This window comes from Ylistrum balloti, unplaced genomic scaffold (genome assembly GCF_031769215.1).
Source record: "Ylistrum balloti isolate Yb309-2 unplaced genomic scaffold, AGI_CSIRO_Ybal_v1 Utg370006, whole genome shotgun sequence".
NCBI classification, from domain to species: Eukaryota; Metazoa; Mollusca; class Bivalvia; order Pectinida; family Pectinidae; genus Ylistrum; species Ylistrum balloti.
Window position 1 is genome coordinate 105909 of NW_026782081.1, and position 18375 is coordinate 124283.

Genomic DNA, 18375 nt, shown 5'->3' on the forward strand with positions numbered 1-18375 from the left:
CGTGGTTAAAAGTCCACTACCAACGAACACTATCGTTATGATACGTTGTCTACTTCTCTCAGGACTTCGTAATCTTTAGTATTCTAAACAGTCCTATCTCAACAGAAATACTACTTTTTGGTGACGATGACCTTACAAATGCTGAAAATTCCGCTCGATTTTTCCCCCCGTGTGCCCAAACCTTCAGTGCCAGCTCTGAATTAGATATTTGAGTAACTACAGCATGCTTCATTCATTTGTCCCCCACCATGTCAACCCTGCTGTCTTATTCTCACTCTTACACCTCTTATCTTCTCATTCTTCTCTTACATTTTCTGCAACATGCACGATTCAATATCTTCTTGCTTCATTTTCCAGCTTGATGCCGTACCTGTTAATATGTGCCTATGATAAAAACGGCCGGATTTACATAAGTTAATATGTGATTATTCTAATATTACAATGTATATGTATATACATATATGAATGAAATTAAGTTGATATAAATAATATGAATATGAAAACAAAAAGGTGACAAGGGCTGCGAGTACCCTATTTCATCAACATGTTTCTTTAAGAAAATGTGAAAATGATATTGTTAAGGGCGGTAGGTCTCGAGTAGGTGTCGCAATTCAAAGAGAAACGAGGACAAGTGAATAACAAGTAAACTCCTGATCTCCTGAAAGGAGATTTACCACCGATTGATGGCTGAAGTATAATACCTATACATTTTAATACAACAATAACTAGAGAATTCCTCAATTTGAACTCTCTCACAAAATCTTCTTTCATACCTTGTACTGTAAACTGTTAAATAATTAATTGAAATCACTACCTTGTGTAAGATTGTACAAAAGACACACAAGTTTATGATGAAAATGAGAGATAGATACAGAAGAGTCATCCAATGAATAAAATTGCATCATACAGTTCAGTTTCGTTCCTTATTATCTAATAAGCATAATGCCCATCCATTACCTCAATCTACCCACGTATTACCATGTATTTGTTAAATATCCTACAATCCAGCCGAAAGATTTTGACTAAGTTTACAATAGGTGACTTTTTCCGATAACTTTGCTATTAATTGTACATTTAATACCGATTTATTCATTCTATCATTCATTATTGTAATATGTATGATATATTTGTCTGTCAAGAGAATGCGATGTGAAGTTGTTATAACTGGTGTCTCAGAATCCTATATCTTCAATTAACAGCAAATTATGTTTGAATCAATGAGATCGAATGATAGTGCAAGGTAATAAGAAAAGCTTATTTCCGACCCAGGACATTTATTAATATGTTTATCTTTTATGTTTATTAATATCAATGAATGATACCAGTTGAATGATTCAGAATAAGTAGCAACTGTTGTAATAATGATGCATTACATTTGTTTTTTTATGTCACCGCTATAGTGATTCTATTGGCTGGATTAGTATTAGGAACGATAACTCTAGATAAAATGATCACGAGATCGAGTGACAGGTGCGCGAAACCAGCTTGTTGAAAACAAGAACCTCTCTCCGTTTTACATATGCGTAGATTTTCGTCGTCAACTAGTTCTGGTTATATGAATAGAAAGAGAATTAAATGTTAAGAATTATTTAGAGAAATATCTTTATATAATTATAAATAAAATAACCGTAACATTGTACCGGAAGTAATATTTGCTCCGGTCCTGTAAATCTCTTCAAGAAAAGCATGCGCACATGGAGGGGATAGACAACACGTTTCATATTTCTCCGTATATAAAGTGTATTTTTTACATAACTTCTTATTATTTACCGAAACACAAGCTAAAACATAATGGCAGACACAAGTCTTGACGACTTTTTTGCGAAGAAAGATAAAAGTAAAAAGAAAAACAAGTCTAAAACAACGCCGAGTGATATACTGTCGAAGCATGACAATTTCGTGAGCGGAGATGATACGACGAAAGTAAAGAAGAAAAAGAAAGAGAAAGACAAACAGAATGCTGCCACGTCAAATACAGACTCAACAAATACCGGAAATGCCACTCAAGTTAAGGTATAGATCGGCTGGTTGTAATTTATTTCTCCATCTATCGTGACATTGACTTCTCCGTGTGCCATCTGTTATTTACCAATGGTATCGAGTTGACAGTTCGTTTTCTGGGAAAGAAAGTTGCCTAGGTCGGCTTTGCCTCGATATGGGCCTTAGGTCTTCAGTTTCTGTATATATGAAAACATCGAGCGCACGTTTCCTTTACATCATATGATAAACTGCAGTTCGTGGAAATTTGTAAACTGTACATTCTTTTGATTGAAATGTGTGATAGACGAACGCTTGAAGGCATTTTGATGGACAGATGTCTTATCTGATATTTGGTACTACTCAATTTTGGTTCTTGAAATAAATACTTTTATCGTAACACCACATATAAGCAAGTTTCCTTTTATCCGAATATCAGATGTTTTATATTTTGACAGCATGTCTGGAGTAGAGTAATCCAAAGGGTCCTGACTGTCTGTAATTTTCTTTTTGTCTTGGTCTCAATCGAATTCAGAATTCCTCCCAATATAAAAACATCAAATTCTATAATAATAATAATAAGAATAATAAGAAGAAGAATAATGTCATACATTCTACATCAGGTTAGTACTTAAAATTTCCCAATTGACCTATAACTGTAACCTGATAGCAGGGTGATGTATCAACTTATATAAAATGGCTATATTTTCTAAAACTAAATCAAAGATTCAAAATCACTTGAAACACTTTTTGTGATATCTGATGATCAACTTACAGAGCAGATTGGACTTGGTTGGACATACTTACTTATCAAAACCACTACTTAACATGTAATGCATTGATGCCCTGTTTAGTCAATTCAACCCTTTGACTTGATGCAGTCAAAATTTTACATTCCACATGACATTGAAGTGATTGCCATGAAAAACATTGCCATTATGGTTATCATTTCGTATGATTATTGTTTTGAATATTTTCAATAGATTTAAATAGGAACTACTCTGGAAAGAAATAAAATATTGATAAACACGCAATGTAATTATGTCGTAGCCTTTTCTTATATTGGAAAGATTGATTCAGTATTTCTCTGATTTTGTTTGTTCCCCTTAATTGCTACTGAATCTAACAATAAACCTGATGTAATACTTTCAAGGCATATAGCATGCTAATTTAGTTTTTGGTTGATACAGTTATATATACATCTAATGAGGATGAAATTGAATTTGTAAATGTTGATTTCTTCTGCAGGAAGATGAAGAATGGGTGGATTTTGTGGATGAATCTGAGAAAGATTACACTGGATTAAGGATACAAAATTTACAGATTTCACAGTAAGTGACCATAAGATACCATCCTTTTGACATTCCAACTTGCTTGTCATAAATATATTTTACATATATCAATATCATTGTTGACTATTTTATGGTTGTAGCAACTGTTTGATAGTCAGTGAATGAGATACCAAAGGTACAGTTGAAGCAATGATATTTGAAAATCTGTATTGTACTAACTAAAGTAGTGACTCTAAAATTTGGAGTAAAAAAGGAATATTACTGATTCATAGTGATCAATCTACAAATTGTTTTCATTAATCCTTTTCAACTTTATTGCTAAAAACAATTGGTCCCACAATTTATGATTTAAGTATTATCAAACTTCAACGAATCCCATCAAAATGCTATGAGTACAGGTTTCTGAAGCTGTAAGTAGATTGATCACCAAATGATTTATTACTTGCTGCAATATGCAGCTTCACTAAAAGGAACTTTGATTAGCTTGTTAGTTAGAGCATTTTAAAAAAGCCCAATAAGCCATAGGTCTGTAATTTGATCCCTGGTGGAGGCATTGAAAAAAATAATGAGTAGGGATGACCTCTGTTCTATTGGTTCCCATGTACAAACTTTGGAGTTATTATTGGTTATTATTATTGCTGAGGAAACACACATTTTATCCTCGGAAAAGTTCTTTCCAGAAGTGGAATTATTTATCCCTGGTAAATAGCTCCACAAAATATTGCTGGGCTAGAGAAATTTTCTCCTTAGCTCAATTGGTTGGGCATAACACTAATTAGGCCAGAGGTTTGAAGTTCAAACCTTGGTGGAGGCTTTAGAAAAATAATGATCTTTGAGTGTAATCACCAGTAGTGATATAAGGAAATAGGCACAATCACTACAGTCTGGTTTGTGTCTTTGTTTGACATTGTGGTGTGAACTCTATTATTTCAATAATTTACCAGTTCATGTGGATGGACTTATTAATAGACACTGCATTAATGCCATATAAATATGGTATATACAGAGTAAATAGTGAATCACATGATTTCTCTTTTCTTTCTTGACGCAGAATTAACTTGATTGGCTAATACTATTCAGATCTACTTTTGAAGAAAATGGCATTGATAATTGGAGTAGTTTTACCACAAACTAAATATTGAATTCCCAATTTCAAATACAGGAAAGAAGGAGCAGAAGAGGTTGAAGAAGAAGATAAAGACAATGAGAATGATGAAGATGGAGAAAGTGGTGAGAGACGCGACACATCTGGACCTTGGAATGTATCACAATCAAGCAGAGCTCGAGTTGAAGGTAGGAAATTCACTGATCATGTAGGTTCTTGTTAATTAGTTTGTGCAAAGCAGTTGAATACATCAATAATAATAAGTTATTTCAATGATATGTAAGATTTGCCATCTTTGATATTATTGAAACCTTGTAACACAAATGTGTATGTCATTTTTTGATACAACATTAAATGGTGTTTTAATCATACACAATGTAACTCCCTAGCCATTAACTGATGGCATGTCCTGTTTGTTAGATGCTTTTAGTAAGGCTGTGAAAGTTTGAACCATTACAGTATAGCTGTATAATTAAGAGATTTGCAATCACAAATTGAACTTCTAGAATTTATAACAGATAAAAGCAAACCATGAATATTTGTATTGAGCTAGCAAAAAATGAACACAGATCTTTTTAAATAAAAACATTATTGTACCACAGGAAACAGTCACCCAGGATTTTTTTTTGCTTTGGATAAACATGTTAATTTTTGCCCAAGTGTAATATCTAACAATCGCCCACATTTAATGGTAATAGGGCAAAAAGAACAGAAGTTTCCCGTTATACAGTAGTTTGTGATTTAAATATGATCTATTGTATTATTTCCTGTGTGTGTTACAGTGGTACAGGAAGCACCACCAGCACCGGCTGAGGAACCGCCTAAAGAAGAAGCTCCTAAAGCCCCTACCAAGTATGTGCCTCCTGGGGCCCGCGGGTCTCAAGCTTCAGGGGAATCCTTAGGGTCAAGGGCGGCCGTGCCGAGAAGAAAGAAGGGTGCACCAAACATTAAAAGTGAGGATGACTTCCCCACACTCGGGGGTGGTGCACCGGAAGTGGCATCATGGGGCCCGACAGGGTAAGGTTCAATTTAATAAAAAATTCTCACAACCATATTGTAGCATTTGAAAGTATTTCTTTAACTAAATAGCAGTATTAGTGAAATTTAAATGTGGAACCAGTATATCAATCCTATCCTTATTCATTAGGATCACTCTTGCAAATCTTTGATATGTTTGTTTGAAATTTGAAAAATGAGACTTGTTTTTTATTTGACGTAAGTTTGCTTGATATACATGTTTGTATTATAATACACAATATGAACATTGAAAGGTAATTTTATTTCAGGGTGGGCAATTTTGAGCGTGTCCAAGGTGGTGGAAAACAAGTGGAGGATCCATCTAAAGTTAACATGCAGTTGTCACTAGGAAACAAATATGCTGCTTTACAAGACTGATGCTCTATAAAATATAGATAAAAGGTGGCCGCTATGTTGTGCTGCATTGTTGCAAAGCTGGTTGTCATGGTGATGTGACCATTTCATTACTTGTCATGGCAACGGTATTTTCATGACAGGATTAGGCTCTTTTTACCTGAACCTTATGATACCATGGTGATATATGTGGTTCATTGTCATTTGATGGTTCTGAATCATTTACATATCGATGCCTCTGGTTCATTGTCAAGCCATGGTGATTCCTCTGGTCCATGACTCTGTTGATGATGGTGGTACATTTCTATGACAACACAGTTTATTCCTTGTCATGATGACATCATGACATGGTGATATGTGCAGCTTCATTGGTTTGATGATGTAGCTGGTCCATTGCCATGGTGGTGCAGCTGGTTCATTGCCATTGTGATGCAACTAATTCATTGCAATAATGATGTAGCTGGTTCATTGTCATGGAGACACAGCTGGTCCATTATGATAATGAAGCTGGTTCAATGCCATGATTATGAAATTGGTCCATTTCCATGGTGATGAAGCTGGTCCATTGCCATGGTGATGACACCTGGTTCATCATAAGTGATTCCTATGTTATGACAGTACTACACCATTGAATGATCACACTTTGATAAATCTGGGTACTATGTACAACATTGTGTGTGTAATGATAGACTGAGAAGATGTGTCTGATGAAGATAAACTATATTAGTGCTATATATAACTGGTCTGTCTATGCTAGGATTTTACATTGACTCAGATCTTGATTGTTGATTGATTTATAATAATAAGTATATTTTGCATGTACATAGAGCTCTAGAATCATATCTTGAGGAAGTCATGCATCTTGCTTGCAAAAACCACTATTCTGGCACACAGATGTTATCAAAAAGAGATTCTTTATCATGGATTTTGACATCTACCAATTTTTTATTTTTTTGTTCTGACCAATTATTGAAAGCTTGTTTAAATTTTTGTCATTGGTACAGTTGATAACTGTACAGATGATGGATGATTTAAAAATCAGTTTGAGCTAAGTTAAGGAAGTATGTTTATGATTCACCTACGTGAGCTCTTGTTCTTTAGCTTAAGGTTACATGTCTTTGCAAGATTTAACCTTTTTGGTTGCAGATCATGGTAGCTATTTGGACAAACATGAACCCTTGTCTACACACCAAAAACTAACTTTACAGGAAGTAGATTTCCTTACACACATGTTTATGTTGTGAAGCCATACCAAGTTGGATTTGTTGAAACAGGAGTACTTTGTTACATCAACATTCATTTTTAGGGGTACAGAAATTGATTTTTTATGAAAAGGTTTGGTTGAAATTAGTGATATTACAGTATTTAAAGCATATTTTTTCAAGTTTATAAATATGGTTTCCATAAGTCAGAAATCAGGAGAATTTGCTTGTTTACACAATTTTGATTTCTCTATAACAATTGCATTTGTTACGTAATGTATATAGATATCTTTTCATGTGAGGGAGTATTTTTATAACAATTTTGCTCTACCTGTATATCTCAGACATGTCCCTAGGATTTCAGGAAATTGACAAATCAACTGTTTACTGCTACCTGTTCATTAGTAGATGTTATATACTTAGTAAAATGTTAAGATTACTTGTAATTCTATATTGTTATGTGTTATACATGTTACCTGAAATAATTTGAAAATTTTGAAAGTCAGAATTCTAGAATTGTAGTATTGACGATGGCTATCTATTTTAGTTTCACAGTTGACAATTGAATTCACATATATGATCAGTTTCTTGCATTTAACTATAGAACTATTTCTTGCATTGAAAATGTTTTAATTTTAAAAATTAATGTTAATTAGAATCTTAAGTGTTGTTATACTGATTTCATTTTTTTTTTTTACCTGTTTACGAAGAATAAAAGTATTTCAAGGCTTCTGGATGTAACTTACCTGGAAGTGAAGAGTACAGAATTACACTTGATTTCTGGATATTTATATCTAAAAATTAATTGTCTGTGCAATTTTGATGTCAATGAATTGGTCTCATCTCCTCAATGGATTAATTTCTTATCAATTTCCATTACTGAAACATTACTATATTATATTTAATGTAGTCTGCTTTTAACATTCAAATTAGAGATTCTGAAGGTAAATGAACAAGTTTTTTTAAAATCAAGATTACTTTGTTTCGTTGTGGACAAAACTTAGCCCCACCTGAAATTTTCTACACAGGTCAACCATTCATTCTCTTATTGTTTTCCTTTCTTTAAGAAGGTGTGGAAGACAGGGAATGTTTAAGACTGGGAATAAAACCTCACCAGTATATTAAATAAGACTGGCAACAATATTTTGACTAATTGACTGTCAAACTCTTGAAGGCAGTACATACAAGGTATATGGTCATCAATGCCTGTTATTATCCTTTTGAACTTTACAAACATATTCAGTCTGGCATCTCTTTCCCAGACCACGTTACCTAGACTTTGCCTTGATAGACATGTTGATGCCTCACATGAGGCAATTTTAGAAAAAAATGACGTGTAAGGTAGAGTTTTGTTGTGTTCTGTTTTTTCCTTACCTATCCTGTTTGACAAATTCTTTGATTGAAAAAATACATATTTGAAGGTAGATTTTTGTCACTGATACTAGTAATCGAGCAAAGACAGAAAATATTTCAAATCTAAAATGTTAGTCAAAATCTTCTTTTCAATAGAAATATTTTTGATACTTTGAATCACAGGTCATTTTCTTTCAGCAGGAAGTATTTGCTTTAATGCAGATTTCTACATGAAAATCTAACTGTAAATGCAGTGAATTTGATCCCACACCAAACCCTTCCACCTCCTTCAAGTTTAGAAAAAGAAATTGTGCATGGAATTTTAAAGATTAAAAATTTCTGTTGTATTTGAAACACTTTATAGAAATGATGCAAACACCTTATCCTGAAACTGCTACCCACCAGCACTTAAACACTAGATCAGGGATTGTATACAGTCTTGATGGTCAACACATGTTTACTGTAATATGAATTGTATATAACAAAATGTTACTCTGAGTCTTCAGGTACGTTAAAATGTTTACCTGACCTCATCACTTAGTATACTTCTGTCCTAATCTATTTGTGGATATATTCATTAAAAATACATTTATATATGTAGATCATGCTGCTGTTTTGGTTTAGAGAGGATTACATTGGCATTTGGGGTCACATGTGGCCTACACTGTTCCTTTTCATCCTTCAGAAAATTGATAATAATACAGTAACAAATGGATAGCTGACGCTGGACTTAATTTTTTCTACAGTATCCAGAAAATGATCAAGAAACGTTTTATTCAGAGTTTGAAGCATATGTATGTAAAGAAAAAAATTCTCTAACATTATTTTATGTGCATTCTTCTGTTTAAATACATCAGGATATTGTGTACAATGCATAATACATGTACCTATAAGAGCCAAATTTTGATGAAATTTCAAAATACTGTCATCCTTGTCAGTCTTACTATATTCAAGAAAATGCTTACCTCATTTTTGTATTAGATAAAAATACAAATATATTTAAAGTGATGTGCTATCTTGATGAAATTTAAGCATCTTTTACAAAAGAGTTTCACACATGTATGTATGATATTGTGCTTATTTTGACTAATGTGGTTCAATCATTAATGACAGTTTGATAAAGCATGTGTCAATTATTTTCTTATTTTATTCTATTAAAATGAAAATCATGGCAACAGAATGTGAACAAAAAAATACAAAAATGATAATTTTTTCATGTTAAGTAACATACATGTTGTACTTAATACATGAGTGAAAAGAAGTATTTAATTGATGGAAAGAGTTGGGACACTGGATATTTTTTACTTTCCAAAAATGCTAGAAGCTGATAATGATACTAATATTATTTCTGCATTTATTATGTGAAAATGAAAACTATTGATGTAAATTATGTCCCCTGATTGTCTGCTTCAAACTATATCTTGGCCTACACATTAAAGAAGCTTGCAGGTAATCATTGTTTAAGTTTATTATTTAAACATAATTTTTGCATCAGATTTGAATTATTTTGATGAAATATCCACATTACGTGCTGATGAATGATTAAAGATGATGAAAAGACCACCATTTGTGGTTTTCTTTCATTTATTGACATATACAATTATATAGCAACCACTCTGTATTGTTATTTCATTGAAGAAATCGTTGCTTAGATACATACTATATTACAAATAGAACATGATATTAAGTGGGCTTCACTGTATTCCCTATTTCCCTTTTGGGCTCCCTTTTGGGCCCTGTCCTTCACAACCCTGGGGTCGAAGACCACCTTCTATACAAAATCGATTCCTCTACCCCCAGACAAAATTTGGGCAAAATTAAAATATTTCTACAGGAGGAGTAGGACCATTTATAAAGCTTCAGACCAAATTTGGACAATATCCAATCGTTCCTACAAAAGCTGTAGAATTTAGAAAAACTTGCCCTATTTCCTTATTGGGCCCTGTCCTTCACAACCCTGGGGTCGAAGACCACCTTCTATACAAAATTGATTCATCATCCCCCAGACAAAATTTGGCCAGAATTAAAACATTTCTACAGGAGGAGTAGGATTTTAAAGAAATTGTTCCATTTTCGCTTTAGAGCCCCGTGGGTACCTCTGACAAAATTTGGTCAAAATCTGCTCCATCTTTCATGACTAGTAGCAATTTTCATAAAAAGTTGATGGATGGACAGACAGTTGGACACCATGGTGTGCCAATAGCTAGCTTAGCCCTTCAGGCCAGGTTCTGAACTGTTCCGCTATAAGATTGTATTAAGCAATATGTCTATGCAACTAAAGTGGGCAACTTTAACAAATTGAGATTAAACTTAACAAAACTCCCTGATAAGGTACATATAACAATTTATGCATTTACCAGTGAGGGATAGCTGGTTGTCATTCCTACCTTCGAGATGCATTTTATTGAAACCTTGTATAGATGTAAAGGACTACAATATCTAAAATTGTTTCATCAGGTCCCAAAGTCAAGGTCGCTTATGCCATCAAAAAAAATAAATAAAAAGAATTGAATTCAGCATTGCAATATAGCTCTTATATCATATATTTTGATAATCCAAATGAAGTGTTGGCGATTTCTGTTCTTGTTTTTTATGTCCTGCATTCAATTAATATCATTTCATTTTGAAAACCTCACAACAGATTTGGTACATATTTACCCAATACTGTCATAATTTCAAGTTCTACATCTGATCATCATATTAGTAAGATGGCCTTCAATCAAGGTTTAAAGTGTCAAAGGCATATTTGACAACTTCTGAAACTTTATTTAAACACCATGCTTGTAGTATGTATAGAATTGTAGGCATCCATGTCTTGCAGACATTTTCTTATCTGTGAAAACATTATATAGTATGTAATATGATCTATCTCCCTAGGAGCAATGGAAAAAGATTTACAAAAAAGTTACAATGCAAATTCATCTTAAACGAAGGAATTGTTTATGCCCTGCTGCACAGTTACTCAAAGAGAGCAAAAATACAAGTAGTTTTTTTCATTGTTTTATTCACATACTTCACAGATACATCAGTCATAACATAGGAAATTAATTTACTCTACAACAAGTCCAGAAGGTAGACACCCTCGGCTTGTTTCTCACCAGTTTTAAGGCAATAATATCATATAGGCATTTCTTCTAAAACTAATAGAAATGGATGGGTTTATTATCAGACATGGCCTTATTGCTAGATAACTTTAATTCATTACACAGTTCAGTCATTTAAGACTTGTCATAATGCATATCCATGAATAAGCACTCTACCCAACAATTTCACATGATTATTTACCTCGGTATACAAATGGACACCCACATATACACTGGAACCAGTAAAATACACGTATTTCACATCTGCACTTTAGTAAGTCAAGAGTCCTGAAGAAATTGTTAACTGCCTCCTGGTATCACTTACCTCCTGAATGTACAACCAATGGAGTGCATTTTACACTAAACAAAATTATAAAATTAATTCAAGCATCACACAATTAGAAATATCAAATATAATTGTTTTACTCAACATTATTATGGACAAGCAAATAAACCAGCTGTTATCAACAATTTATGGTTAATGATTGAGTTACATGGTAATGTTTAATGGACTTTTCATTGATTCATGAATGTTGAAACATCAAATCTAGTTCACATACGTTACTGATTAAATGAGTTCATCCTACCTCATTCACCATATCTGATAATGATTGTGATGAAAAATGTAATTGTACAAATGCAAGTTTTTAAATATTTAAATTAAAGACGAACCTTAATAAATTTGTAAATTGTTAAAATCTTATTTCAAAATTTGAAAAGTTAGTCAAGAATTAAATATCTGGTCCTAAATCTTTAAGATGGTCGTCTTCTATATGTTAAACATGGTACGTGTACCAGAACTTCAGAAATATAACAAAACATTTATTTGTAAAATAAGCTGTCAAAAATAGAATAAATGTTCATCTATATCTCATTCTATAAATATCAGTGTAAACTAATTCTGCGTAAAAAAGAACTCCTGCATTAAACAGAATTTTATCATTATTATCGTTTGTTTTGCTTTAATGAGAAGATTAAATCTCTATATCTGAAGTTCTGTTGAATTTCTGGAGGAAAGTTTCACCTGATTCTTCATGGAAAGGAGAGTTTGCATTTCATTTTTTTTTTTTTTTAAAGTTTTCTCCTTTTCATGTCAGCTGGCTGTTGTTTCCTTCACTTCATTGGTGTTTTCTTCTAGCTCCCTTCAATGAAAAACAAAAACAAAACACTTTCAAATATAATCATTTTAATCCAGCAAAAAATTCTAATTGGACAACACATCTTACTGCTGTATGGTACCTGAGGATTTTTGGGATGGTATGGACTATGGAAAAATCTTTGATTCATGTCTGTAAAATCATGAAAGTCTGTAAACACTAAGATTGTAAATAATACAATAAAAATTCTATTATTCTCCTATCAGAAATCAAAAGAACAGAGATATACACAAAAATAATTACAAATTACCACATTTTCACAGAAGAAATCAAGTTTTGATTTTTGATTATTTTGAAATATTTCTTAAATATAGCAAAGTACCCTTCATAATTTTACTTTGATCTGATTTCATAATCAAATGGTGAAAATGTCTTTAACATCATCAATAAAGTTGTGGGTTTACCGTTCATCATACACGAGTCCATGAGGTCCCCAGCTATCGTAGTCGTCCAGGAAAGGCAGGGTAAGATATGAGCGATCGTACTTGAGATAGAAATAACACCAACAGGTAAGAACATTGGGAGGGTCAAGATTCTGACCATTTCGATCTTTCATCAGCTGAATTATTATTTGCCTTCGTCGATAAAAATCTGGATGCCCTTCAAACCCATCCAAGAAGCTAAGCATTTCCTCGTCAACTTCAAATACATCACCTTGAATCTTCTGAAAAACGGATGATTTCAATTTTGATTAAATCAAGCCAAGTCTGTTGAAGGGTAATAGGAAAGACATCCTACCAACGCTGGGGTTTAAACTAGCAACTCTTTGGCCTCTAGCCAGACACTCTATCACTCAATTTAAGGGAAATCCCCACCAAAACTGAAGCTAGTCAGGTGGTCCATATTCACAACTCAATCTCCTTTACGTGAAGCTGCTACTCTTAGAGTGGTCAACAGCATCAAAACTGTAACAGGAAGGAGTAACGAAAAACAATCTGCCAACGCTGGGGTTCGAACTAGGAACCCTTCGGAGGGATCATCTCTATCGTTTAACCATTTCAAAAGATCACTTCAAAAGAACAATAAGGTGGTATTATCATGAGTCTGTCAAAAGAGACCACCTGTCGCAAGAGACCATTTTCCAGACTAGAAAATTCCTGAAAGTGATCTCATGATAAAGGTTTTGCTGCTATGGAAATCACCGGTCTATGGAGATCACCTGGCTACAACAATATCTTGTCTATAGAGATCACCTGGCTATAACAATATCTTGTCTATAGAGATCACCTGGCTATAACAATATCTTTTCTATAGAGACCATCTTATTATAACAATATCTTGTCTATAGAGACCATCTTATTATAACAATATCTTGTCGATAGAGACCATATTATTATAACAATATCTTGTCTATAGAGACCATCTTATCATAGCAATATCTTGTCTATAGAGACCATATTACTATTACAACATCTTGTGTATAGAGACCATCTTATTATAACAATATCTTTTCTATAGAGACCATCTTATCATAGCAATATCTTGTCTATAGAGACCATCTTATCATAACAATATCTTGTCTATAGAGACCATCTTATTATAGCAATATCTTGTATATAGAGACCATGTTATTATAACAATATCTTGTCTGTAGAGACCATCTTATTATAGCAATATCTTGTCTATAGAGACCATCTTATTAGAACAATATCTTTTCTATAGAGATCACCTGGCTATAACAATATCTTTTCTATAGAGATCACCTGGCTACAACAATATCTTTTCTATAGAGATCACCTGGCTACAACAATATCTTGTCTATAGAGACCATCTTATTATAACAATATCTTGTCTATAGAGACCATCTTATTATAACAATATCTTGTCTATAGAGACCATATTATTATAACAATATCTTGTCTATAGAGACCATCTTATTATAGCAATATCTTGTCTATAGAGACCATCTTATTATAACAATATCTTGTCTATAGAGACCATTTCATAGCAATATCTTGTCTATAGAGACCATCTTATTATAACAATATCTTGTCTATAGAGACCATTTTATAGCAATATCTTGTCTATAGAGACCATCTTATTATAACAATATCTTGTCTATAGAGATCACCTGGCTACAACAATATCTTTTCTATAGAGATCACCTGGCTACAACAATATCTTTTCTAAAGAGATCACCTAGCTATAACAATATCTTGTCTATAGAGATCACCTGGTTACAACAATATCTTGTCTATAGAGACCATCTTATTATAACAATATCTTGTCTATAGAGATCACCTGGTTACAACGATATCTTGTCTATAGAGACCATCTTATTATAACAATATCTTGTCTATAGAGATCACCTGGTTACAACAATATCTTGTCTATAGAGACCATCTTATTATAGCAATATCTTGTCTATAGAGACCATCTTATTATAACAATATCTTGTCTATAGAGACCATCTTATTATAACAATATCTTGTCTATAGAGATCACCTGGCTTGAACAATATCTTGTCTATAGAGATCACCTGGCTATAACAATATCTTGTCTAAGGAGATCACCTGGCGACAACGATATCTTGTCTATAGAGACCATCTTATTATAACAATATCTTGTCTATAGAGACCATCTTATTATAACAATATCTTGTCTATAGAGACCATCTTATTATAACAATATCTTGTCTATAGAGACCATTTTATTATAACAATATCTTGTCTATAGAGACCATCTTATTATAACAATATCTTGTCTATAGAGATCACCTGGCTATAACAATATCTTGTCTACAGAGACCACCTATTGATACATGACTTCTCGTCTCAGGAGTCAATCTAATATAACATACTTTTACATGACAATCCTGTCTGTGGAGAAAAACAGGTTATAGTGACATCTTATTCATCGAGAGACTTATCTTTTAATAATAAAAAATTCTTAATTGATACCTGCTATTGACTGTTGAAGTTTTGTCTATAACAAAATCTTTTTATGAAAAAACACCTGCCTGTAGTGATCGTGGAGATTACTTGCTGTCTCCCTTGGCACGAAGTTCACTGCCTATGATGACCACTTATCTATGAAGATAACTGGTCTATGATCAATTCCCATTAACTGAGGTCGACATTCCACAATGACCTCTTTCCTATTGGAATCACTATTCTGTAACGACCTATACTCTCTGGAGACCATTATAACTGATTGATTATTTCCTGTACCGATAGCATATGTATATAGATATATTTTTCAGACATAACAATTACTTTTTTAAGATAAACATTAAGGAGGATTATGTTCATATTGGATTTCATCAGTTCAATACATAATTTGCTTACTTTGCCAGTTCCCTCCACTGCCAACATACATGGTAAATTCCACGCGGCAGCCGCTATCACCAAAGGGTATTCCTTGCCGGTCACGCCCTTCCCAAGGTACGTGACCTCACCGTCAAATATTCCCTCCATCATTTTATTGTTGGGCTGGCCTCTCTTCAGAGTCCCATACACAAATATCTTGAACATACTGTTTGACATTTTCCTTGTTTTAGTGTCAAATTATGATCGAGATGTATTAATCCTCCGTCCTGTCGATGTTCGTTAAATGACCGAAATGGTTTCATTCGTTTTCATAGCTTTTGGTAAATTCATGTCATCGTTACTATCATCGGATCAGAATATGTGTGTATGTTTATAACTACGTAGATAGAAGGGACATAACTCTAATTGTTTTCAGCTTTCAGTTTACCTATATTTTACGCTTTTGTGTGGGGATTAGTTGTGGGCACTGTATCTAATCCGTTTGATCTTTCGCCGCCCGGTAAAAAATGAAAAGATTGGGTCAACAGGATATTTCAGATCAATCTAGGTTACAATCAAGTAGAACTCGAGTGGAAGGTAGGAAACTCACTGATCTTGTAGGTTCTTGTTAATTAGTTTGTGCAAAGCAGTTGAATACATCAATAATAACAAGTTATTTCAACGATATATAAGATATGCCATCCTTGATCTTTGATATTATCAAAATCTTGTTGTAACACAAATGTGTATGTCTTTTTTGATACAACATTAAATAATAAGTTATTTCAATGATATGTAAGATTTGCCATCTTTGATATTATCGAAACCTTGTAACACAAATGTGTATGTCATTTTTTGATACAACATTAAATGGTGTTTTAATCATACACAATGTAACTCACTTGCCATCAACTGATGGCATGCCCTGTTTGTTAGATGATTTTAGTAAGGCTGTGAAAATTTGAAAATTTAGTCACTAATTGAACTTCTGTTTTAAATTGAATTTATAACAAACTGTTATGAAAGCTAACCATGAAGATTTGTATTGAACTAGCAAAAATGAACACAGATCTTTTCAAAAGATTTCAAAATGCAGTTATTCTACATGAAAACATGAACATCTAACTGTAAATGAAGTGTGTTTGATCCCTGCACCAAACCCCCAACCTCTTCCACCTCCTTCAAGTTTAGAAAAAGAAACTCTACATGGAATTGTAAAGATTAAAAATTTCTGTTGTATTTTAAATACTTTATATAAAAATGATGCAAACACCTTATCTTGTAACTGCAACCCACCAGCACTTAAACACTATATCAGGGATTGTATACAGTCTTGATGGTAAACACGTACGTTAAAATGTTTACCTGACCTCATCACTTCTGTCCTAATCTATTTGTGGATATATTCATTAAAAATACATTTATATATGTAGATCATGCTGCTGTTTTGGTTTAGAGAGGATTACATTGGCATTTGGGGTCACATGTGGCCTACACTGTTCCTTTTCATCCTTCAGAAAATTGATAATAATACAGTAACAAATGGATAGCTGACGCTGGACTTAATTTTTTTTAAGTATCCAGAAAATGATCAAGAAACGTTTTATTCAGAGTTTGAAGTATATGTATGTAAAGAAAAAAATTCTTTAACATTATTTTTTGTGCATTCTTCTGTTTAAATACATCAGGATATTGTGTACAATACGTAATGCATGTACCTATAAGAGCCAAATTTTGATGAAATTTCATAATACTGTCATCCTTGTCAATCTTACTATATTCAAGAAAATGCTTACCTCATTTTTGTTTTAGATAAAAATACAAATATATTTATAGTGGTGTGCTATCTTGATGAAATTTAAACATCTATTACAAAAGAGTTTCACACATGTATGTATGATATTGTGCTTATTTCGACTAATGTGGTTCAATCATTAATGACAGTTTGATAAAGCATGTGTCAATTATTTTCTTATTATCTGCTATTGAATTGAAAATCATCGCATCAGAATTTGAACATAAATATACAAAAAGGATAATTTTTTCATCATGTTAAGTAACATACATGTTGTACTTAATACATGAGTGAAAAGAAGTATTTAATTGATGGAAAGAATTTGGACGCTGAATATTTTTTACTTTCCAAAAATGCTAGAAGCTGATAATGATACTAATATTATTTCTGCATTTATTATGTGAAAATGAAAACTATTGATGTAAATTATGTCCCCTGATTGTCTGCTTCAAACTATACCTTGGCCTACACATTAACGAAGCTTGCAGGTAATCATTGTTTAAGTTTATTATTTAAACATAATTTTTGCATCAGATTTGAATTATTTTGATGAAATATCCACATTACGTGCTGATGAATGATTAAAGATAATGAAAAGACCGCCATTTCTGGTTTTCTTTCATTTATTGACATATACAATTATACAGCAACCACTCTGTATTGTTATTTCATTGAAGAAATCCTTGCTTGGATACATAATGTATTACAAACAGAACATGATATTAAGCAGGCTTCACTGTATTAATTAGGTAAAATATTGATTACATATCTTGTAAATCATTAAATTCCTCT

General features: G+C 32.8%; 2 protein-coding genes across 2 annotated transcripts; one reads left to right on the forward strand and one right to left on the reverse strand.

Moving 5' to 3' along the window:
• Positions 1 to 1701: 1701 nt before the first annotated feature.
• LOC132548218 (protein CDV3 homolog) lies at positions 1702 to 9861 on the forward strand. The gene is made up of 5 exons (XM_060212040.1): positions 1702 to 2013; positions 3226 to 3308; positions 4432 to 4562; positions 5157 to 5391; positions 5661 to 9861. The coding sequence occupies exons 1-5, from the start codon at positions 1792 to 1794 to the stop codon at positions 5767 to 5769; spliced, it is 780 nt and encodes a 259-aa protein (XP_060068023.1). The 5' UTR covers positions 1702 to 1791; the 3' UTR covers positions 5770 to 9861.
• Positions 9862 to 11304: 1443 nt separating this feature from the next.
• Positions 11305 to 16122, reverse strand: LOC132548252 (gamma-glutamylaminecyclotransferase-like). The gene is made up of 3 exons (XM_060212098.1): positions 15828 to 16122; positions 12945 to 13204; positions 11305 to 12525 (listed from the first exon to the last, which is right to left on the reverse strand). Exons 1-3 carry the CDS (start codon positions 16023 to 16025, stop codon positions 12477 to 12479), a joined length of 507 nt encoding a protein of 168 aa, XP_060068081.1. The 5' UTR covers positions 16026 to 16122; the 3' UTR covers positions 11305 to 12476.
• Between the last annotated feature and the right edge of the window lie 2253 nt (positions 16123 to 18375).